This window comes from Bactrocera latifrons, unplaced genomic scaffold (assembly GCF_001853355.1).
Source record: "Bactrocera latifrons isolate USDA-ARS-PBARC rearing strain unplaced genomic scaffold, ASM185335v1 scaffold_118, whole genome shotgun sequence".
In the NCBI taxonomy this organism is placed as follows: domain Eukaryota; kingdom Metazoa; phylum Arthropoda; class Insecta; order Diptera; family Tephritidae; genus Bactrocera; species Bactrocera latifrons.
In genome coordinates, this window is record NW_017534608.1 from 301,798 (window position 1) to 327,319 (window position 25,522).

Below are 25,522 nucleotides of genomic sequence, written 5' to 3' on the forward strand. Positions count from 1 at the left end.
ATGTTATCAGGTTTCAGAATATTTACACATTTCAAAAAGTTTGTAATTGCTTAAAGAGCTTAGAGTAGAACAAGTTGTGTTCACTTAAAAATTCTGAAAGAAACACAAACTCTCATTCAAGCTACAATCACGAAGGCAAAAGGAAATAATAAACCATAACAAACTTTTATAGAAAAGCATGTCCTATATTATTATTTATTTCTTTTTTTCGTAAAATAATATGCACAAATGATTTCCCTTCAAATTTGTTTGCAATACAAATACAAGACGCACACAAACTTAAAGAATACTATTGACTATAGCCACTGGAAGAGGACTTAAAAACCTATAGTAGAAATACCTTTAGCTCACAGAAAACAAGTATTTTTGAGAAAAATTCACAGCATATCAGCACCTGTGTCCCCATGAATTAAGTAGATGCGATCAGTAGTGGTTCTTTACAAGCGAAATATTTTTAAAATGGCTGCTACGGTTTTACCAACTAGAAAATATCAAATATATTGGCAAAAATATATTTTCAAAATTTTATCATAGTAGTAGTTTTATATTAATGTACTAAGTATCAACCAAAATTATTTACGTTGCTGTAAATAAAATGGAGTCCTAAAAGTATGCTTTACTTATTTGCTCTGCTGCATTTCATTTAATTTTAAAGTAAACAAACATATTGCTGTAAATTTGAAATAATATTGAGTTCAAAATATATGTTTTATTATGACAACTTCTAAGGTCATATGTAGTTGGGATTCATTTACCTTTAACCCAAAACTCTTTGATGTAACTTTTTTTCTTTTTTGGACACAGCGTGCGATTCACTTGCCGGACCAATATTTAATTTGCATTAATTAAAGGCAAATAGCTGGCATTCACAAAACATTTTTATATCTTTCATTATTATGTTGTATTTTATTTTATTTTATTTTTTAATATTTGTATATTTTTTAATGATTTCACGTGTGCGCAGTACTTCGAAAGTTTTTCTACAAGCGTATCAATAATTTAAAAAAGAAAAATTGCAGCGTGATTTTTTTGTGCATTTCAGAAAATGTTACTGCACATTCACTTCACACTCGCGCGAATTCAGTTAAACACTCATATGTATATCTCCAATACATATTTTTGTATTTGCACCATCATTTACATTATTAACATTTATGAATTAATTCTGTTTAATACTCGGCTCACTGCTGTCAGTTACCAGCCACATTGCAATCGCATTACAAATGCATAATGCCACTTATTTCACTCTTATCCCTTCTCAACTGCTCAACGCTACGCTCAAACAAATTGCAATTATTACAACTTTTGTTCAGTTTGACACTTTGGACTTTCCGCCTCAGGCACTGCTTTGCGCTCAAAGGCGGCATTGATGCCATCGGATAAATCACTCATTGCTCCATTCTGCGCCGTTCTTATTATTATTATAATCCCAAGCTCGGCATTCAACACCAAATTCGCATGAATTGTTAATCCGTTATGTTCACACGAGCGTCGCGCTGCTGTTCACACAATAATACGGTTATGTACATTCACCGTACGGTTGCGGTATACGCGTCAACACGCCGTTAGTTGTCCTTTATGACTATTTCAAAAATATCTTGGCGCTGATTTTGCCTTTTCAAAAATCCTTTCGCGTTCGTTGTGCTTTGGCACTGGTCCACACATCGTCCCGTATTGTTGGCTCGCCTCGTGCGTTCGTCTGCCTTTCGTCTTATCGGTTTGGTTGGTGGTTCGTTCGTTCACAGCGTGTTGATTGTCGATTGTAGGTTAGTTGTTGCTGGCACGACGTGCTCTGCACAAAGCTTTCAATCACATGTTCTTTTGCAGATATGCTCTTTGGGTTTACCTCAGTCTCAGCTGTGTTGTGTGTGGGCGTTACTTTGCGGGTTGAATGTATTCACCATACTATCAGTGCATATTCAACACTAATACCCCAAAGCTAGTTGCCGCGTTTGTCCGTGAAAAAGTGCCCCTTTCACAAGTGGTGGTGAAAAGTTTTAGTTTCACTTGAAACACCACCACCACCATTGAAGGGCACTGAATTTGGTTACAAAGGGGAAGGTGTGGTGGATTCATATTCATCACATCTCTGCTGTGTTTTTACCCCAACAACCCACTGTAGTTTCGTTAAATATTAACTCCCGTAGTGTGAGGCGAGGAAAGACTTCAACTACTGAAGATTTCATTTGGTATAAAGGGGGAAACAAGAAATAAAAGAGAAAATATATTATGCAATAATTTACTTAAACTGAAATGCTGATTTCACAGTCGATGAGGAAAATGTTACCGAAACGGTAAGACCGACCGATTTGAAATAAGAAAGATCCAGGAAATAAGACTATTGATAATAATTTCGATTTTTAAGACACTCTGAAATATAATTTTTTTTTTACAAAAATTACTTTTTTAGTAGTTGCCATTTTGTCAAAAATCAATAGTTTGACTAGCCCTTCAATCATAACTTTGATTCGTCTATAGTAATAATAAATTATTTTGGATTAAAGAAAACTTTCAACAGAAAAATCTAAACTCCGCCAGACACTTTTTTCGGAGATCCTCCTGGAACCGCTCAAGAAAGCTTTGAAGGGTTCAAATAAATCTGAGAATTCTATAAAATTAAATTTTTTTTATTTATCAGGATTATGACGAATTTGTTGTTCTGAGGTTTTATCCGAACTTTATGACGTCACCTGAAATGTAAAATAACATATCATCACTTTTTATAAGTTTACAGACGAAGGAAAAGCAATAACAAGAACCACTCATATTGAAACAAAATTTGAATTTTGGTTATAAAATGATTATATAGTGGTTATATACTGGTTGGATGAAAATTTTTTGCAAAATATTTTTATATAACATGATGTAATGAATCGTAAGCAATAAAAAACCCAATTTAAATTATTTGATGATACGTTGTTTTCCATTTTAGGTGACGATTTATTAACATAAAGAATATTCGATGTCTTAAGGCACTCTGATTCTTTTCTGTTCGTCGAAGCGCTCTTCCAAAGAAAGCTCTATGACGAATAAACAGTTTACGTACTTATCTAAAAATGGTTAAGAACCATATTATTGCAACAGGGTGCTCGATAACTGCAGAATTAAAAATAACCTATAAGGAAGTGAAATATGGGGTAGTAGTTTATCCATATCCGCACCAAGCTAAATAGAGCGAAATAATTAAACACCAAGTTATAACAGTTGGTGCAAGAGTGGGAAAATCACGAGGACTGGTCGAATTGATATGATATGTAACACATAACCCTGCAGATGTCGCTATATTTACTACATCGTTAAAAGAGAAATTTTTAACTAATGTAATATTAGAAAGGGAGAGCTCTTCAGCAACACAAAAGCTTCAAAAAGGTTTATGAACTCAAAGCGAGCTCAAAAAGCGCCAAAGCACTAAGGCAGATAAAAAGCTCAGTTAACATTCGCCATTTCATTCACAATACCTGATAACAGCAACAGCATCCCAATGTGTCGGGAGCACCGCGTAGGATGTGTCCGACACGGCAGGATGCTGTCTTATCAGATTGCTCGGAAAGCTCGTCGTGTACGCACGCATTCGACGGATGTGCAACGCAAAGTACAACAAGGCAAAGTGTGGAAAGCAAAAAAAAATTAAATAAAATGTGAATTGTGAATTGTTGCGTTGCTGCTTTTTCCTCCTTCCTTCCAGCATCAAACTGGGGCTTCTATAATTTATAAAACGCTTAACAATGCATTGATATGCGTATTGATTGTGTCGTGCTCAAAGAAAACAAATATTCTGCAGATGCTTAGGTCTGTGCAAAACGAATGAATACATACACACACAACTGGATTTAGAGCGATTTAATGCGAAGAAAGCAATTTGCGGGCAGGTGAGCGCGGTTAACGCGGATAGTGCCGTAGACAGCAGACAATGGCATAAGAGATATGTGTGTGTGTGTATGTGGCAGTGAAAAAGTGCTCTCCCACTGCTTCAGTGTATTGGTTACGCCGAAAAGCATGCAACAGATCCTTGAAAGCGTATTCAAAAATTGTTGCACGCACGCAAATACATAACTCAAGCAACAACAGTGCGCGCGTACGTGTGTGTTAGGTGTGTTATTGTGTATCCATCAGAATTGCTAACTCTTTTGTGGCTTTGAAGTCAAGAATCGTAAATACCAATCCGACTGGATATCGATGGCGCACAAGCAGCACCATAAGCTGCGTAAATTCTAATTTGTACGAAAGGAAAAAGGTTCGTGATACATATATGCATGGTGTGTGTGTGTGCGTGTGTGCATGTTTGAGTGTACTAGCGTGCAAACAAAAATAAAACTTTATTAGTGCATGCGAGCAAGGACCTTTGTCTAATGCCGAAAAACACGCTCGATTCCCTGCAGATCCTAATTCGGCATATAAACAGCGAGCTCCTTCTGTGCGTATGCATGTATGTGTGTGTGTGTGTGTGTTGGTGTGTGTGTGAGCCGTCTGCTTTGCTGCGAAATTGAATATCATTCCGACTTTTCTGTTGTTGTAGACTTTTAGCATTATTGTTTCTTGTTTTTCTTTGCTTTCGCTTTTGTTTCCACTCCTCATGTTACTTTTCTGCCATTTATGTTACTGTCACTTGCTATAATGCTTTGCGAGCCGAGCTGAGACCTTTTCTTTTCTGCATACCTTTGCTATACACACACACACACACACAGCGAATTAAAAGTGTTTCATTTCATATGTTTTTGCTTCCATTGTCGAACTGTCTGCCACATGACCCCTTTCGAGGCTTTCGAGTTGGAAATGTTAAATGTCGAAAGGTAGATATAATTCATATTTGCCACACACACACGCGGACAGACATACCGCCACATTTCGATATACAACAACGTTCGCAGGCAAACAACAGGTGCGTGTAAGTGCAGGTATCTGTGTGTGTTGGTAAGTTGCTTTATCTCCTGTGTGTGGGCAACAAAAATGCCGACCAATTCTACTGTGATTAAGCAACCCACTGGCACGAAGGAGACGTTGTCTTAATAGCTCGCAACTCACACTGCGCACTGTGTGTTGGAAAAGTGTGGGAACTCTGACTTAAATCATTTTCATGTAAATAAAAACTTCAATGTTTTTTTGTATTTTAGAATATCACATTTTGCCTTCACAATCAGCCTAAATGTAGGCAAGGTCTAATATTTTGTTAACAATATTGCCTACATTTGGCCAATACGCAATTTTATAAGAAAATTTTGAGTAGAAGCTACACACCTCTTATCATAACATTAGCTTAATAAATGTTTTTAGAAAAAAATTTAAATAGAAATACAACCTTTATTTTTTATTTTCTTACATATTTATCCTTTCAAATTGATGAACAAATCAAGCGTAAAAGTGATGGTTCAATATTGTGGTGGCGATCTTATAAATTGTCTACCACTATCGGGCAGCTCACGAAGCATTATTTACGAAGGCACCTAAAATTTACCTCAATGTCCGCCATTGACCATTTGGTTCTTCATAAAGAAGTTATGTGATGTCAACCACATTATTCGTGGATAGATTGTCGGAACAACTTTTCAAATACGGCGTCAAAAAACTGATAAAGAGCATGCATAAGCATCTTTGTAGGGTATGGATACTCAATGCACATAAAAAGAGACCCAACAATCTACGCCAACTATCGTGTGATAAGCTTCTACTTCATATTTAAAGTTCTTCTCTACAGTGTGAAAGTCTGAAGCTCACCTAATTGGACCTGATCAGTGAGACTTTAGGCCAAGCACTAAATCTTGGAAAAGACCCGTGAAATCGACACGCACCACCTCTTCGTTTATTTCAAAGTTACTTCAATCTACTCCTGGAGAAAATAATTCGAGCTGCCGATCTAAATGAAGAAAGTAAAATCTTCTAAAAGAGTATACAGCTGCTGGTGTACGCCAATGGTAAACCGCGCCGTTAGTTCTGCTTTCTTCAGACAGCGAGCTAGTTCATGTCACCCGTTTAGATGGAAACAATTCGGCTCTGAGAGGGTTCTTCGCAATACCCGCAGGGAAAGCAGAGAAAGATGAAAAGAAAGACTTGCACTCCATTGGAAAGATGAGGTGGAGAAGGACCTGGCTACACTTTTAATTTCCAATCGGCGCCAAGCAGTGAAAAGGAAAAATGATTGCCGCGAAAAATTCTTGAAACACTCTTTCAGTCTTCCTTAATCTTAAATTTTGAAATAAACGATAACAAAAGCGAAGGTCTTGTTCTATAAATCATCGTTTTGAGCAACCAAAACTTGTTGGGTTGTCCATCCGATTAATAATATACTTAGTTCAAATAAACAAACGATGCCCCAAACATCACTGAATTGCAAAAAAAAAAATTGAAAAGGTTTCATGTCCTCGTAGTGTCAAGATTAGGAGTGCGAAAGACTTTATTTCCACACAAAACCCTAAAGCTTCTTCAAGGGCGTGAAGAATCCGTGTAAACAAGGAAGAATGCTCTCAAGCAATTCACAGTTATATCTACTGATGAATAATAAGTGAATATTTTTTAGAGAAAAATTATTAGAACATGCTAACACTGCCTACTGCTCTTCAATGTTTGGCATTGACGGATGTGAAAACTACGACCTGAATGGGTCCAAGTTTAAGTCACAAAACAAAACAATGAAACATTTAGCCTTTAGACCACTAGGACTTAACCCTAAACAGGGTACATTCAATTTGCTACAAAGTTTGTAACATTGAAGCAGAAAAGATCGCTACAAAATATATATGTACATATAAATGATCAGTGCGACGAGCTGAATAAACATCAAAGATAGGATGAAATAAAGCGTTGGCCGCTTACATTTTCCGTAGTTATGCATACAGTTTAGATTTGCTCAAAATCCTGTCTACTCACATAATCCCACTTGCACCACTAGAGATGCTGGTCCGTTGTGATGCCCGGAACTCCTAGGTATAGATCACAAAGGCCATCGCATATCGCCAGAACGCCTAGATCTTGACACAATTTTTTAGCTGGCTAATATCTACTCAAAACAATACGTTAGGTTCGTAGAACGTATGGCAAAAGAGATCCTTCAAATGTGAAAATGTTTATATTTTTCCATATTGCAACTTTGATAATTACCAAAATCTTTATCATCGCCGCAGGAGTACCAATGAGACAGGATCCAGTTTGGTCATTTGTTCGCATCCTGATGGAATTTTGATATGGGTGCCTTTTCTTGCAAACTCATCGAATACATATGTACATATCGTAATATAAATTACACCTGGGAAGGGTATTTTAGCCACGGAAATTTATGTTTTTTTGTTTATGTAGAGAAAGAAATGTTTCCACAAACATACCTAGGCATCACATAAAGCTTACGATTCATCCAAATCCTGACATATCTACAGTAAGCATGCTTGTTTTGCATAAGCCCGTGTCAGCATTTCGCATTACCGTCAAATGAGTCTACAATGCTGACATTGCCACCCCAAACTACACCCTCACCTACATGCACCTGCCTGTACGTGTCACGTGCATGTTTCCATTTGTTTTATTTCGCATAATTCCTGCCTGCTTAACTGTTTTATGACGCTTTCATTTTGCGACTGTTGAATTTTAAATTTGACAAATTTTTCGCAACAAGCGAAAATGGTTGTTGCCCTCCTCGCTCCGCGCTGCATGCTTTGCACAAAACTTTCTCCTCTCGCATAGGCACATAAGCTACACACACACACACACGCAGAATTTACAAGCACTTGCATTAGCCGCAATTTTTAAAAATAGTCTCGCGGCACTTGACAAGGATTAAGTTAAGCGCCACCAAAGCAAAGTTGACTGTTGACAAATATGAGTTCGCTGGTGGCACAACACTTAAGTGCCGGCGACTTGCTACCAAACCACTATTTAAATAGGCAATTTGGCGAGCGAGAAGCGCAGCGGTTGCGGGAGGATCGCATATCGCCAGCTCCTGTACTTTCGCATTTGTGCAATTGCTCGACATAAATAGGCATGTTTTTGCTCATGTACTTGTGTATGTATGTATGCATGTGTCACATTTATTTTTAAAGTCTCACTTGTATTTTGAAAACTGCTCCAACCCACTGGACCCTCAGTAATGTCACTGTCGCTGTCACATCTCTGCTGCTTGTTGAAATGCTACTTGCAAGGACTCTTTCAATTGCTTGTCAGCAGTGTGAGCCTAGCTGTAGCAGTGCGAACCGGTATACTTCATGTGTATACACGCGTGTTCATTTGTACAGTGAGTTAAAAGAGCTTTCCAGAAAAAATTGCAAAAACCATTTTCACCATTAATTTTTGTTTTATATGAAATCCAAAATTTTTATAGCAAAATTGATTTAGTACAAAACAGAAAGAGATGAGGTGATAAGTTATTTTCCAAGTCAACATCAGGCTTCTTATATAAATTAATCTGACGAAGCTAGAAGTAAGTAAGAATGAATAGAGTTGACTGATTACGCCTTAGATTTCGCCAAATTCATTGACTTCAGCAAATCTATTATACCATTCGCAGGTGCATTTTTGTAGCATACAATGTTATATGAAGGATATAAAACTATTTTTATCGTTCAATTTGGATGTTGGCTATGAGCTACGCTGAACCGATCTAAACAATATATTCGGAAATTTGAGAGAATAATATATGCCAAGTTTCATGCAGATATCTGATCGTTCAGTTTGTATGGCAGCTATATATATATAGTTGTCCTGTAGCATTGATTCCGACAAATGAGCAATTTTTTGGTGAGAAAAGGAGGTGTACAGAATTTAGGACCAATATCATGTATATACTTTATATGGTCTCCGATGTTTCTTTTTGGGTGTTACAATCATCTTGGCAAACTTAATATATCTTCTTCAGTATAAGAAGTATTTATAGTCTTCTCACATTACTCTTCCAAGCCATTTCATACACACTATATATCTCAGTTATATTTTTTTGTAGGGAGCAGGTTCCTTAAAGATCAAAAGTTGTATCATTCATCTACCTACTAGCACAATACCAATTGTCCACCAAGACCAGAAAATTTGTGTAATGTCAAATAAAAAGTTGGAGAATTTCGATAACGAAGCAAGCGTTTCTAGAGCCCAGAATCAATTGACAAAACTTAATGGTTTAAATTTTCCCATAAAACTTGCACCTTGAGCACACAGTGTCAACTTTGTGTGTATGCGTGTCTGAATATAAGCAAAAGTATTAGAAAAGTATTTCATAATGCAAATGTACAAGTGTTATATATGAGACCTATACATATACCCATATACATATACCCACTTAATATATTATATATAATTTTATATACATATGCATGTATGTACTTGGCAACTGTGCCGGTGTAGTTGACACGCAATGCGACTAAACGAATGGCAATCGCATTTCGAGTGTGAAGGACTACAACTACTGATTCCGTTATCCAATTAGTGATTGTGCTCGCATTTTACCTTCATTTTCTCGTAAATCGATTTTATATATAGAAGATAAGGGAAAATAAGAGGGTTATCTTTATAATATAGAACCACATAGAGAAAAAAGCAAACTGATATAAGAATATGTGTGTTTAGTACATAAGTCATTAAAAACATACTGTCAGGTTCACCAACAGGTTTGCGTAATATTTGTTTGGGTCTCGCTCTGTGTTTAGACATTAAGGTTTTTCCAAAAAAACATTTCAATTAATTTTACTTAAAGTTAAAGTTTCTCGAATAGAAATACATAGAAATGTTCGCACTTTGCGATGCTCATTGGTTTCAAATGTCTTTATTGACTTGTAAAAGTTCTTAAAATCCATAAATAATCAGACGACGCAGTTAAAGCAGCTTTAAGTTGAAAAAACGGGAAAGCGTTAGGTTAGATGAAGTCCTAGGGTTGACCCAAAATCGATTAATTTCACTTGGATTAAAAGTGGAACACCAGATCTTCATTTAATATATCGACGAATCATTTTGAACTTATCACAAATTATTTTAAGGTAACTTCGCTAGGTTCGCCAAAGATGTATCTAACGAGATGTTTCTATTCAGTCTGACAAAAGCCGGGTGATAGAGGAGGGAGTGACAAAATATTTATACTTAACCTTGCTCCATATATCTTTGGCAAAGAGGGTTCGACAAAATATTTAACAGCACCGGATGTGAGTATTGAACAATGTCCAGTCGAAGCGCCTACAATTGCAGCGATATTCAATATGCTAAGAGCTAATATGTCGGAGAATCGCTTACGGGTTTATGTGGGACAGTAGGATCACGCAAATTATCACACAAATTATGATTGTTCATCAGCGTTTGCTGAGCTCAGTAGAGGTTCAAAGGATCAAAGCCAGAACGGAATAAGACATTGTACGACCGACTCGATTTCAATCGAAGGAAATCGGGGAGGATGTCCTCCCTAGCAATTTCATCGGGTTTGGACTTTCCAGCGATCTTTCTAGTGTAATATGAAAGAAAATTGAAACTTTCACTATAATTTTCTTGTACTTGTTCACTAGTTTAGATCGTAAACTCAGTGAGCTAAAAACCAGTATATCTGGTACCTCTACCTCTCTGAAGGTAGCTGAACTTCGAAGCATACATATACTGCTACTAGAAAGATAGTATAGTGATCTGGTAGTCGGATATGGCGACTAGCTCCTGACAGAATATTCAGTCAGCTACTCTGTTAAAGCTGACGACACCACTTCTCCAACAGCTTTGCCTCGCCCACAACTTCTTTGGAGGTATGTGAGGTGAAAGGGAACCGGCAGAAGAAAATCTGCGCTGCAGTGATCTAGATTGTGAGAAATGTATTCGAAACAGTAAAAAAAAATTATGTGTGCCTGAGTGAGCTTTCATATACCCAGCTTAGATAAGTCTAAAGCAGCCTTCATCGCCGGCCGCCATATCTAAAGGTGCAACGTGAAAAGGCATTATTAAATGGCATAAAGCCATAAAACCAATTTATGTGCCACCATTGCAACGGTATAAGGTGACCGATGTCGTCCAAGAGCTGCATCGTCTGCGAGGCATCAATTGGCAGCGTCGTTTCTTAAGTTTTTTCAAAAGGTCGTTCACCATTAGGATCCAACGACCACCACCTTGCGGATTTACCCTGTTTACTTTACGAAGTACCTGTGCACTTCCACTCGCCTATCTCCCACTCTTCAGTAGAGGAGACTATAGATGATGTGCTTGAGATTAGCTGCCATCTCAGACTTATTAAGACTTCCAATAATCTCATTCGACCTTACGTTTTTGCAGTTCCCACGATATGAAGAAACCAGAAAGGGTTGACAGTTGTAAAAATTATGAAGCAAAAACAGTAATAACACGTACAGATTGCGATATAAACGCGTGTCAAAGAGTTTTGTTTATGAGCAACTTTGAAATACTATTAGATTCAGATAAGAGGAAGCTTTGAGTTGCATTTAAAAAGACCATTGAGTCTGTCTCAAAATATTTTTAATATATCTGAAATATTGTTTCAAAACAGAGTATTTGTTTTCGTAAGCACCGAATGCTAAATTGTGTTCAGATGAGCTTAAGGGACTTTCTGAAGGAAACGGCGCACAGTGAGACAGCCCAATAGTAACCGCGGCAAAAAATGGTTTTTGACGTGTCGTCCAATTTGGATGAAATTTTCACAGTATATTAACAGATATATGAGTAACAATTCCCTGAAGCCTCATTACTTTTTGGTCTAGAGCAAGTCAAAGTTGAGGTATGCCAACGCGCTTGAAATATGTTAGTTCAATATGTAATAATCAAAAGCTTATTAAAATAAAAATACATAATAAATGTAACTTTAAAGTATTTTTTTAATTAATTTAGTTATTGTAGAATGAGTAAATGAAAAAATAAATTTAAAAAAAAACACAATTTTTTTTTTTTTTCTTAACAACAGAATTGTGGTGCAAAAATTGAACATTTTGCATTTTCAATGGCCTAGGAAATATAGAGCAGCCCCTCGCCCTAGGTGCAGACTTATACCAAATGAAAGTTTGAAATCTCAGCTTTAATATAAAGTAGAGAACATATAGCAAAACTTTGCAAAAGCACATTAAACATACAAAAAACTACAAAAAGTACGTAACGCGCACATTCTGTCGCTATACGTATGTTAGCATGCATTAGCATGTTTACAACTTTTTACTTTTATTTTTTTTAATTGTTTACTATTCCTTAATGTGCAAAATGCAAAATGGTATCTGAGGCTATATTGCCAATAGGTTTGCTTGCAATTTTTATTTTTGAAAGTATTTTTTTAAACTTTATTTAATATTAATTTTTTTTTTTTTTGCTACAGGAATGTTATCCGACGAAGCGCAAGAAGCAATGAATAAGGAGTATAGAAACTGTAGGCTTTTCCATTTTCGTAAAAATTCACGTATTTCTACGAATGAAGATGTAATGCACTATTTGCAAATATCATCAGATTCTTATATTAATTCATTTAGAATGAGAATCAAATTGAAAAAATTAGAATACCATGATGATGTTAAAAAATTATTGATGAATGAAAAAAAAATATTGTTTTTTTATTGCATTTCAATGGGAGGTGGGGGTATTAGTGGGCGTGTTATTGTAATTTTTTCATGAAACATTTTAAATGATATAAATTACAGTAATATAGAATTTGAAGATTGTATTTAATATATTTTAGAAAATATGGCACTTTTTATGTTGAGGTAGTATGGGTGATGTGGTTAAAAGTGGGCCAAAGTTCAATTTTTATTTAAAATAATGTTTGTAACTATATAACATTCAAGTATGCCAAAATTGAAAGTTATACCTAAAGTATTACGGACAATACGGCATTTTAAAAATTTCGACTGTATGGCAGGTGGGCGTAAAAGTGGGCGAATTTTCTTAATTTTTTAAATGGAATTTTCTCAAAAATAACCTGTGCAAAATTTCAGAGCTCCACAATGACTCCTTGTATTTTATGCCGGCGTTGTCTCACTGTGCGGCGTGTTCATGATGGTGTACCTTTTAAAACTGGCCAATAAACTCAAATTGAAAACTTACTAAAAGAAACCTTTACTTTGTGATCATTACACCAATAAAATTTTAGCAAATAATAATTTAAAAAACAAAACTTATTTAGAGAAGTTATAAATATAAAATCCAGCTGATCTGGCTCGTTCCAAAGCGGTATAAAATGATTATTCCGCATAAGTTCCATAAATAGGCTGCATTTTAGACCAGCAGAGTAAGGAAGGAAACTCCGGAAGCAGGCATAGCTCAATGCGCCTAAACATAACTAAATATACCATAACTGCATAAACTGTTTTCCATGCCGTTTACGAATGTTCTCCATGAGCACAATTCGATTTAACGTTTAGTATGAATAGAGATATGTATGTATGTATATACGTGGGTCTAATCAATTATACGAGTGTATAAATAGCCAACTAACTGTATAATTAAGCGACCTAATTAGGAACAGTTATTGACGGTTCGCAAAGCCTCTCGTCCACTCCTCATCCTTCCTTATTTGAATACGCTTTTATTGTTGACATTTTACTGTATACAGCTAGCTCAGTTCATATCATAAGCAATGTTAAATTGACACAGGAGACGTCAACTAATTACGCACGAAAACGAGTTGTAATTATTTAAGCGAACTGCAACTGAAACCCATAACAACAGCAAGAACAACAATCCAAAGTAATTGTAATTACAACAGAGAACATAACCTGAGGAGCGGGTTGAAGTCGATGTGATGCCTACGCGAAGGTCGGGCGGCGCCACAGTGCGACGCAAGCACTCAATTGGAAATTTGCGTCGCGCTCATCCCGCCTCGGGTGCCACATGGAATGTGCAAGTGGTACGTGGTAAAATGTCATCTAAGTGCCTTTGGCATGCTTGTCGCGCACTTGTGCTGGGTCTGACGCTGATGCTGCTCGGCGCCGGTATGGCTACGATAGGTAAATTGCGTGTGCTCGGGTGTGACCAACCGCCTGATTACAATTTGAAATACAATTTTTTTTTTTTTTTTTTGTTTTTACCCTAGGTTATTATGCAGACCACCTTTCAACGAACTCTGAACTGCGTGGCAATGCGACGGTGAGAGTCAAGAATGACTTGAAGGGCTTCCATCTCAACAATCTCTCTTACGTCGGACCGATTGTAATGGGTTTTGGCGGTTTCATTGTCGTTGCTTCGTGCGTTATGACATTTGAGGCGCGTGACTCGGCGGCAAAAGTGGTGCCAGCGCGTTTTCGTGCCGGTGCGACTGGTAGCAAGACAACGGTGCGTAGTAATCAGAGCAGCGCAACTTCACAGCGACGCGCCGTTGGTGAGTGCTGACTGTTGAGAAATACATTGACTCTGAGTAACACCATCCCTTACCCTTTTGCAGGCATACAATTGCAGTCCTCGCGCTGGGATCAACAGTTTGGTGTATTTCGCACATCCCCAGCTGAGCCGCCACCGCAGACCACACCGCAGCCCTTCGATCGTGACGCGCTTACCGCGGAGCTAGTCAAGTTTTCCAAATCGCTCAGGTAAATGTAGTTGCTCATATTATGTATTCTTATGTTATGACACATACCATTTAACTGCATGCAATCGCATTCGCTTTCCCGCAAGTAAACATTTATGCCAAAATCAAACTTAGCTCAGCTCTCAGCTCTAGCGTTAAAATCAAGAAAAAATCGCTTTCGCTTTCATTCCATTAGCGCATCCGCTCGCTTTTCTCCACAACTACGACGCCTCACCCACACTGGTTCTGTGCCAAATCTCTCCACACATGTCCCCCACCCCATCGCTTACTCCACTAACCTCTCACATTTGCTTTCGCCGAATCACAAACCACTTTTGTTGTTGGAACAAAAACGTCACCATCGCCACCATCATCGGCACCACCACCACCATCGCCAAACACCCACGAGCAGCAGCGGCCGACAAGTGAAATCGCGCGCACCACGCATCAGCAACAGTTTGGTGCAACGCAACACTCGTGAAAATGGTGCCCCTTGTGCGCTGCTCCAGCCACCAGGCACAAATAAACTCTACTGGCATGCGGCCTCTTTCGACGACGGCCTTCGTGGGGATAAGCATCTTTCAAGAGCTACTGTGGCTGACATGTCTCGCCGCTCTGATACGGCCAAACGTCATGTGTTGGCACGACAGAAGCCGATCGAGCATGAAGAGGACAAAAGCAGCCCTCTGGGCAATCGCAGGTGAGTCGGCCAATGGGAGACTAATGAAAATAGTCCACCTCAGATTTACACAACATTCCACTCGCGCGATTTGTTTCGATCACTAAAATTCGAATTAAATATACGCACTTTTAATGGATTGCTTTTCTCGCCAACAGAAGTTCTACTATGTCAGACTCATCGTACAGTGGCCGCTGGACGGCACGTTGCGCTTCCATGGCAAGTCGCGCATCAAGTATCGATTCACGACGTATTCAAGTAGATCTGCATAGCCCTGAAGTGTTGCCGAAATCCATACTGCGTTCACCGAAGCGCTATAGCTCTGGCCCATCCGCCACTCCGTCGGTAGAAAAAGAGTTCAGGTAAGGAAAGACACCTTTCTCAAACTCGATCTTGCTCAATGCATGCACGATTTCAGAAGCCAACTAAGTGTCTGCTCAGAACCACCCGCTCCCATACACCAGCTTTCCGGTCAATCGAGCTTAGAACCTTGTTTCCCCGAAGAACTCATAGATAACACGGAAGAAAAATCATGTAACAGCATGAATGGGGTCGCATTATCACCAGATGCACTAAACGTGGCCATTCAAACCATATCCATGACAGCCTCAAACCATGTAGAAGAACTACTACCACCACAGCCACCCAAGAAATTAAATAGCATTCTAAAGAAACCACGCCCCGACACACTTTGCCTCGCAACCAATACAAAACCTGCCGTAGTAAGTGAGATCAATAAATCTCTTTGCCGCAGCAACTCCTCGCGCACTTTCTATAGACCCAAACCACAACTGCCCAACGAAATGGACGACAGCATCTTCTACATACGTTCCTCTAGCGAACGACAAAGCATCGATAGTAACGAGCTCTACGATTCAGTGCAAGTTATAAATGAAAGACGAACAACGCTGCTGAGAGCGGAGAGTGAAGCTGCGCTCTATAATGTGAAAAAAGCGAGCAGTTTCTCACTGCTAGCCGAGATACCAGAACGTGCACAAAATAACTCGATAGATGTGGAAGAGAATACGACCAGCGAGCCGGCAAAGGATCCGCAACCGAAAAATGAGACCACCGTAGAAATCGAAAGTGAACCAACACAACCACCGACAAGTGAGATCACGTAATGGGGTGATCGAAGTGTTATACGTACCATATATAAATCAAATACTGACAAGTGTCAGCGTTCTTGCGTTCAGGAAACATTAGAAGTTTTGTAGAAATCTCTAGGAAATAGTATATTTTATACCAAAAGCACAGAATACATATTTTGTAGACAAATATTTCGGTACTAGTATATGTATGTAGTTATGTTCATAGGTAAGTATACAGTTAGATCAGTTCATATTACATATTTAGTGAGTTTCTGAGAAAAGTTTGAAAGTTACTACAAAATCAATTTAAGAAGCAACCGGCTGACGGAATTAATGCGTAGATGGTGGCTTAATTAGGAGGATGTTTGTATTATTTGCCTTTGTTTTATAACTATTATATTTTATTGGTTAACTTACAAATAGAGATAGTTATATATAGCGTTCTTTCCTCCACTAAACACTCAATTAATGAGAGCGTCAAGCAATAAGCACTAGAACTATGAACTTGTTACGAAACAATTATTTACCAATGTTGTTGTTATTTAAAATATTGTTGTTGTTAAATGGCTGTCTTATGCATAGTTAAGTTAGCAATTATTAGACGTTTCTACGGAACAATAAAATATAAGTAACAATAACTTAAGAATTGTAGAGCAAACTCACTCAATAGCAGTATCGCATAGAATAGGCACGAAGATCCAATGAAGCTAAGTTTTATTTCGAAATCTATTAATATCAATGCAATATTTTGGTTTGAATTTATGAATTGTATGAGGAAAAAAATATTTTCATATCACGAATTATTTCCTTTAAAAACCACAAGTCGATTAAAATTCAACAATATATATCTGTCTTAAACGAGCTTCCACAAAGTATTAAATATAAAACATCTATAACTATATAATCGCATGTGTTCTAGCAGTATCTAATTAACTGATTCTGCATATCTTTTTGTGATTTATTTCCGTCAAACAACTACGAAAATTAAACGAATCTATCAAACCATCAAGTAATTTTTCTAACGAATTTTATACAAATAGCTTACTGTGTTTTTAGATATGTTTAATAGTGCTTAAACAAATTAGTGTTTCTTACACTAAATCTAGTTAATTAATTACAACCCCTATTTAATCCAACTTAAATGACTCAACAAATTGCTAAGATGTTTGAATAAAATCAAAAGGAATTTATTTATTTTCCTCTTCAAAATATTTTTTTTTCGATTAAAATTCCATAAATGCATATGTATTTATGAATTATAATACAGCTCTCCCAAATAAGGAATTAGACTAAATAAACTATGTTTAATTGCACTAACGATAGGTCATTAGGAAGAAAAAAGTGGCAATTAAATGGAGTTTATGGGTTTGCATGGAGATTTCCACTATCCCTCAAAATATCATTCAATTGAATTTTATTTTAAAATTTAACTTAAATACACATTTCTTAAGATTACCGTACTTTCATTGAAGACTGAAGTGAATAATGAACACCGTTTCTATGGTAATAGAAACAAGTACTGTTAACTGAAAACTGACTTAAAAATAATGTCTGGTATAAATTCATGAAACACCCACATTTCGTAATTTTATAATTTATATTCCTTATACACAAAGTTATTTAGAAAATAATTATATATAATTAATTATATCTACTTATGATGACAACCACTTCAAAATATAGTGTTTATATACTATTAAATTTACCGATGAGTGGTCAATTATACTTGTATTATGTCAAAAAGCTATCAAAAAATTATAGAAAACATAAATATATAATATGTAATATATTTTTTTCCTAAGAGTATACTCAACAACTGTAGAAACCGAATAATCTAATTTTTTCAACTGGTTGGTTCAGGTTCATAACCGGTGTACAACACGTAATGAAGGTCCGAGATTTATAGGTAGACATTCCAATCTTACTAACGTAACTGATTATTTGAACTGACAAAAGAGAGTGTGCGGTATATTTTCGCTTTTGTTACTTGTAGCTCAGGGTATTTTTTTTTTTCTATTTTTCTTATTTCTTGAATTACACTGGTCTACAGTGGTTTTGTTGTCCAAGAAATAAGATCGATTTTGGATATATGTACATATATATATCACAATTCATGAAACTATCAATATTTTTGAAAGATTTGCTCTCGTTTATTTTTAGATCTTTATTTCCATTTTACAGTACAAGAATCAGAAAAATTGAGACCAAATAATATAATTTATAAAATAAGGACACATTTAAGTAAACATTGAGAAAATGACAAAAAGTGTGTTTATACATTTAATTTTTTTTTTTTTTTTTTTTTTTTTGTTTTATAGGTTTTATAGGTTTCTTAGTGGCAATATCTTCTCACGAATTAGAAATAATCTGCCGTCCTATGACGATCTCAACAACTTTGATACTATTCTTCCATCACTTTTAGGTCCTAGTTGAACCTCTCTGTAGCTGTTCCTCTCTATAATTTCCAAAATTTTCCGAAAATTTATCGAAATGATTACGGAGATGGTCTAAGGTGATACTCAAATTTGCTCCTACAGTCTGTCAAAATTTGGTACTTTATGGTTGCCTAGGAAATTTGGATTTGGATTCACTTTCCAGAAAATTCATTTTGCAGATCAATACTCTACCTTTAAGGTTTTCTAAATTCGGAAATTTTCTGCCAAAGTCACTAAAGCAGTATCTTTCCACGTCCAACGCTTTGATAAAATGCTTATCCATCCTAACTTCGTCACGTACCAAATCATCGAGTTCATTTTGAATATAATAACTTGAGTCTAGATATTTCACCCTCTTCACACATTGGTATTTGGTGGCATCATTGTTTCTGACTATTCGATGCGAATTCATTTTGAAACGAAAGCGAATGTTCATGGAGTGAAACAGGGCAATTTTTAAATTTTAATTCTAGATATCTCCACGTTTAATTTTTAGTAAAATGTGTACACTTTCCGCGAAAAAGGTACGCGAAAACCTAATCATGACTAGAAAACTAAATTTATATTACTAATAAGCCCATAAAATATTAGAAATGCAATTATTTTAACAACAAGAGCACATTCCAGATTGCCCTAACAAGATCGTAACCTAGACGACTAAAAGCATCAAAATTCTAATTTACATATAAAGGGCGACAAATTTTTTTTTTTTTTTTGTTGTAGAACTGTGTTATATATACTTTATTTCTGGTGTCGGATATATAGTATAAGTTTGAAAACATATCACTTTGTAACGACACAAAACTTGCTCGATTTGTTCTCATTACTACATTATTAATTTCACTACTATTTTGTTTAAGGAAATGAGGCAACTGTGTTTAAACTCTTATTTTAATTCGAAATCGACACCACTTTTGGATACTTAAATTTGTCAATAACTAAGTAAAATAAAAAATCAAAATACTTCCATGAAATCTCGAAAATCAAATGAATGATATTCAAAATTTAAAAATTAAATAAACGAAAAAAGCCACGAATATTTGGAAATTATCTTTTCAGAAAACAAATCTCCAAACATCACACTGCAACACAAAGTATTTGTACATTTATTTACTATAATTGTTTTACAAATACACATACATACAAATATATATCTCAATGTTAGTAACGACGAATGCCAAGCGAAACATTGAAGCATTGATATTCAGTTCTAGTGATTAACACATAGTATATATGTGTGTGCATACGTAACTGTAAGTGTGTTTTTTCGAAACTAGCGTTTTCGAAGCACTCCATTCAACAGGTGTTTCTTGTTCATGTGAATTGTTGCCTAAAACTATATAATGTAAGTTAAAAACATCAGCAAAAAGGAAAGAAAATTGAATATTGCAAATAATTGAAAGCAAGTAACACAAGCAATGTACTTATGAAGAACTACTTTGTATTCATTATAGAAAATAAACAAAATGAAAGACAAAAAAAAAAAAATAAAAATAAAAAAATTTAATAAAAGCAAAGCACTCACAATAATATACTTTACTTTAAAAAATTATTGAATGTATGTATTTGTGTGTATTTTATAAATGTGTACATTTCGTATAAGCAACAAATTAGTGTAATTTATTGGGAAAGCAATTTAAATTGTGTAATTTGTGTACTTAATCACATGCCAAATAAAAACAAAATAAAAATATATAAAAACAAAATTAAAACAAAGTTTTTATTAAATTGAATACACAAAAATTATTTTAACTTGTGGTGAACTTGCTAAAAACGAACTGAGCGGTAGCGAGTAAACACGATCGTTTGCCTAAGCGAACTAGTTCGCACATTTTTGAAAAAATTAGAACCCTTAAGAGTCTGAAAAGAAAAGGTATATCCATTTGTCGAAATGACTACTTTCAATGCAGGAGTCGACATAACCTAGCCAGCGTAGCCGCTGTCTCTTAACTGTAATTCGCTCAATGCCAATGTCATCGTATAACTCATACAGCTCATTATTCCATCGAATACTATATTCGCAGTTGCCAATGCGCAAATCGCCATAAATCTTCCGCAGAACCTCTATCTCAAAATGCAGGAGGATGGAGCCATGTGTTGAAGTTCACGCAAGTGAGGAAAGTTCTCTGAGCAGCATTTACTTGGGAGTGGCCAGAAGCGATTCTTTTACATAAGGCTCTAGCAGCTTAAGACTACCGGTATTGGGCAAAGTATCCTAAGGGAAGCCAAAAAAAAATCTGCCCCCCAGGATCGTGCGCTTGGTTTGGAACCATCCACGTAATGAAACATTAACAAGAAAAGGTCACAACAGTTTCGGATATTACAAACTGATTATTTATTGATACATAAAATCTACAGGTGAACCGTTAAAATTACAAAAACAGTAACTAGTCCTGCTAAATTCAGTGCAAGGAAGAAACGCAATATCTAGAATAGTTGAATTTAAATATGAACCCTTTTTATTAGTTAAATACATTTCTTCTTTTATGCTAGGACTTTTGTTACAGTTTAGCTACTTTATCACATAAGTCTTGTGGCACACATCACAGCGATCGATCTTTTCGGTAGGGTTCAGTACACACGCTGACCGACTACGCGCCACCGAGCTAAGCTCGCCGATAAAGAGCACTTTCTCCAACTGATCACTTTCATACGACGACGAATATCGTCGGCAGGATGAACTAGTATGTGACGGACTGTGAAAAATAGATGACGGTGGTTTGAGTATCGAAGTTTTGGGTTTTAGCGGCAGCATTGTAGTGCTACTACCCAAATTGAGGTAGGCAGTTTGGGGAGATAGTGTATTAATTAGATCTTCACTGCTCGTTGAAGCAGCTGAATAATTATCAACATCTGTTCGTGAGCTCACGTCAGCGTCGGTGTGTAGCGCTTCTTCGTAATCGGTGCGAGAACTCTCCTCATGATCGGTACGAGAATATTCTTCCAAATCGGTTTGTGAATCTTCCTCTATGCTTGCGTGTCGCAAGAAGTTCCGTTCGCCTCGTGTTTCGCTGTCGTAGTGTTTCAGTTGTTCAAGCTCTTGCGATAACTCACGATTCAGTAACTCCTCATCGTAGCCTTCGGTTTCGGGTGTAGAAAGATTAGTGCGTATGATGATGCTGCTGGAAGACTTTGACGATTTCGAAGGCGAACTATTATGCGAGTTATGACTCGGAGAATACAAAGTAGTATCTTTTGTTTGTTTTATTGGACTCTTTGTAGATTGGTGCGTTGGAGTTTTTTCATTTTGTACATTTTCTTCATCATTCGTTTGATTTGTGCTAAGATTGTTATTCGCTTTAAGAGTTTCTCTTAAATTGTGTATATGATTTGTTATGTGATTTGACTTGTGTTCATTATTGTTCTGTTCGTAGCTATTTACCGCATTGGTTATTGGACTGTTCTTATTGGATCTAGGTGTGTATATGTGGATTTCCCGTTGTGGGCCATGTATACCTTCTGAGTTTTGATATTTGATATTTTCAATATTATTTACATTTTCTTTAGAAAGAAGAGAACTGCGCTCATCATGAAATCCCTTATTGGTAAAATTAAGGTTAAGTTGTGCTTCTCGTACAGATTCATTGCCGGGTTCATTTTTCACCTGATTATTCAGTTCTTCCGAAACCTGTCTTTCGTGGTCAAGGCTCGAAGTATTATATTTTCTGGGGCTTCGATTTCTTTCCTTCGGCAAAGAACTCAGGGTTTCATTATATTCGAACCTGTTAGTAATATTTGTATATTCTACTTTACTATTTCTACTGCTGGACCGGTTCCAATTATTTTTGTTGGAATACCTGTTATTGTCGTTGACTGTTTTTGACTCTTGACCAATACGATTTCCACGTGAGCTGTTTACCTTTACTGTATTATTGATTGGGGACCGATTTTCTGTAAGGCTATTTCCACCATTGCCTCTTCGTTTTGAATTTGAACTCGTACGATCTACTTTTCCAAAACTTTGAGTAGAACCCCCTTTTGTGCTTAAGTTGGTTTCTAAAGTTCGACTGCTTCTACTTGATAGATCTTTACGTCCGGGACTAGAATTTTCCCACAAAGTATGAGTCTTCTCATGATGAGAAGGGGACTTTTTAATTGGACTGATGCTGAAACGATCACTAATGGCTAAATTCCCAACTTGGACATATTTTTCAGAATTTTGTGGACTAATACTCTTCTGTCTCGAAGAAGAGGGCTGATTTGTAAGCTTGTTGACATTATTATTTCCATTACTACTACTCTTTGAGTTTCGCCGCACAGGACTAGGTACCGGTTTCTTATTGCGACTGGAACTTGTATTTGAATTCGAAGTATCTTTATTTTCAAGCCACATATTGGACTTGTTTCCTCTCTTAGTAGCCTCTTTGTTTGGTGATTTTTCGTTTTCAGCATCTTTTGTAATATTTACATTCTTCCCGTTGGCACTTTTCTTTCTCCCGGTTTTCTTTTCCGTCTTCGGCGACTTTGCAGGTGTTTCTTTCTGCCTTTCGTGATTCACAGGTGTGTTTTTATTAATCTTCAACGCTTCTACGTTCTTCCCATGCTTCGCATCTGACGTGTCTCCACCATTTTTTGCTTGTTCAACAGCTTGCTCAACAACCTCCTGCAGGGAATGTGCCACAAACGTTTTCCTCTTTTCGTCACTTTTCAAATGTGGCAACGAATGCGTCTCTGCGGCCATTTTAATGGGTGATAGAGCCTTAGCTAATGAAAATCCATTTATAGGCAACTCTTTTGTATCAATCTCTTTACTTTCTTTTACACTGGCTTTCCGTTCTAATCTAATTTTAGTCGGAGTTTCCGTTAAGGGTTTTACTTTATTTTTCCTCTCAACCTTATCCTGTATAAGCGCTTTTATTCTTTCCGGCGAACCAGTTCTGACATATTGAGCGCGACCCTTACTCGCACGAGGCGAACCTGATCTTCTCGCGAATACTCTTCTATTCACGGGCGAACCGGAGCGTGTTTGTCCGAATATTCTTGATCGTCCGTTCGTCTCACCTCTCAGCGACGCAAAAGCTTTCGTTGACTTCAGCTTCGACTGCGAGATGACATTTGCTGCCAACTGTTGATCTAACGGTGCAATGGCACGCGGTAGTGCCCGCACCAAATGTGATGGAGGCGAATACAAACGGGAGCTCGAAGCACCTCTTTTCCAACTGGCACTGCGTTGATTGTGCAGTAATTCAGGAAGCATCATAACAGGCGTTGAGTAGCCAGAACGAGTATAACCAATAACCGAAGGTGTCGGTGAACTGATACGCGGACGTTGTGGATTATAGTCGAAGTGACGACTAATGGCTAATGGTGAAACCGTATGGCGTAACGCGCTGGTTATATTACGTCGATTACTAACAAAAGTAGCGAACTCGCGCTGCATACGCTTAGCATTCGCCGCAAGTACACTATTTGTGGGTAAGCGAGCACGTCGTAACCTCGGACTATCGGACGCCGTCGAATGCTGCGGACTGCTGTTACTATTATAATAAGCGTCACTGTAACAGCTGTCATCCTCCAGCAGCGTTCGTTTCAGATTCTCTATGGGTTTTGTGGGGTAGTTCGCCGGTTGCGTTGGTGGACCAAAGCGTCGAAATTTTCCACCACCTTTGAATTCATTCATTTTGCGGGTTTTTGACAGATGATCGGCGTGCTTCTCCCAGTCGGTCGTGCCCGGTCTTTTCTCCGCCGCCAGTAACGCAACCATGCTGTGAAGAGAGCGTATGAGAGGGAAAACGGGAAGAAAAGAAGAAGAAGCAGAAAATAATCATCCATTTTAGTTTGCAGTCCTTCATTAGTGTGCAAGTGTGAGTACTTCAAAGTCACTACGTACATTTTACAGGGTTTCTTGCGGTTTTACAAAACTTTGCGTTGCTCGTTTACGGTTCGTAAGCAGTTATTTGACGTATACGAGTGCATACGTACGTAATAGATAAATCGGAAAAGAAATCCATCGAAATGTAAATGTAATTGTAAATGAAAAGGCAAATATTTACATTCAGAGTTGAAATAGTATCGAAAAATAACACTTTATTGATATGTACTCGAGTAAGTATGATAGTATATATGTTTAGCAGAGAGGTAAGTATGTAAAGGCATTGTCAACATTGAACTACAATTAAATTACGTATAAATGTCTTTTCTAATATACTTAATATTCTGTACTCCAAAGTTAGTTTTAGTATTTATTTATTTATGTGTTTAACACTAAGAAATGTTGGTGCTTGAATGTTAACGGCATTTTATTATATATTTACAATTTACATAATTCTACAAAACTAACTACAATAAAAGAGAATAAAATTAATTAGAATCAAATAAAGCGAAAAGTTATTCATATAATTTATGAGTCAAAGAGGTACAGTGCTTTCGGGGATCTCAGGTCAGGAAGACTTTAAAAAGTTATTGAAGGAAATAATAACATTTGTGAACAAAGGATCAGCGTTCAATTGAGGTTAAATCATTATAAAAACAATATAGTACATTGAAATATAACTCGTAAGACAATCTCATATTAAGAATCCACTTGTGGTGATTCTAATAATAATTTTATGTTCAAAAACTTAAGGGAGAAGATCAAATTTTTCTTTCATTTCGAAAAGATTTTAAAAAAGTCATTATCCACTTGTTAGGTTAGGGCTGAGCGTAATATTAATCATCGCTTATTATTGTTGTTGTAACGAGTACCTAATCCCCTACGTCATTCAACGGTAGGCCCGAGAAACGTGCTGTTTCGTCAGGATCGAACCAAAGGGAGAGGGGTTTCAGATGAGTGGTGTTAGTGGGGAGTGGACTGTAAAGTAAAAGTTGGTCCTTGCGATATCAAAAAACTCTAAAAAAAAAAGCTCCTAATAAATCGACGTAGTGTTTAAAGCTAAGGTGCTTA

At 36.8% G+C, this 25,522-nt stretch overlaps 2 protein-coding genes across 2 annotated transcripts in view; one reads left to right on the plus strand and one right to left on the minus strand.

The window, feature by feature from the left end:
- Positions 1–840, minus strand: part of LOC108978159 (dual specificity protein kinase splA) — a 91,330-nt gene extending 90,490 nt beyond the window's left edge. Inside the window, exon 1 of the mRNA XM_018948303.1 lies at positions 756–840. The gene's annotated coding sequence lies outside the window, so the exon portion shown is untranslated. The remainder of the gene's footprint in view (positions 1–755) is intronic.
- A 3,357-nt stretch (positions 841–4,197) lies between these two features.
- Positions 4,198–16,355, plus strand: LOC108978126. Its single transcript, XM_018948252.1, has 7 exons — positions 4,198–4,234; positions 13,525–13,877; positions 13,964–14,248; positions 14,312–14,456; positions 14,847–15,134; positions 15,272–15,475; positions 15,532–16,355. The coding sequence occupies exons 2-7, from the start codon at positions 13,673–13,675 to the stop codon at positions 16,235–16,237; spliced, it is 1,833 nt and encodes a 610-aa protein (XP_018803797.1). The 5' UTR covers positions 4,198–4,234; positions 13,525–13,672; the 3' UTR covers positions 16,238–16,355.
- Positions 16,356–25,522: the final 9,167 nt, after the last annotated feature.

Coding starts and splice junctions, on each gene's coding strand:
- LOC108978126 (XM_018948252.1), top strand. CDS start 13,673: ATGCCTACGCGAAGGTCGGGCGGCGCCACAGTGCGACGCAAGCACTCA. Junction 14,249..14,311: donor TTCACAGCGACGCGCCGTTG/GTGAGTGCTGAC, acceptor ACCCTTTTGCAG/GCATACAATTGCAGTCCTCG. Junction 15,135..15,271: donor AGCCCTCTGGGCAATCGCAG/GTGAGTCGGCCA, acceptor TCTCGCCAACAG/AAGTTCTACTATGTCAGACT.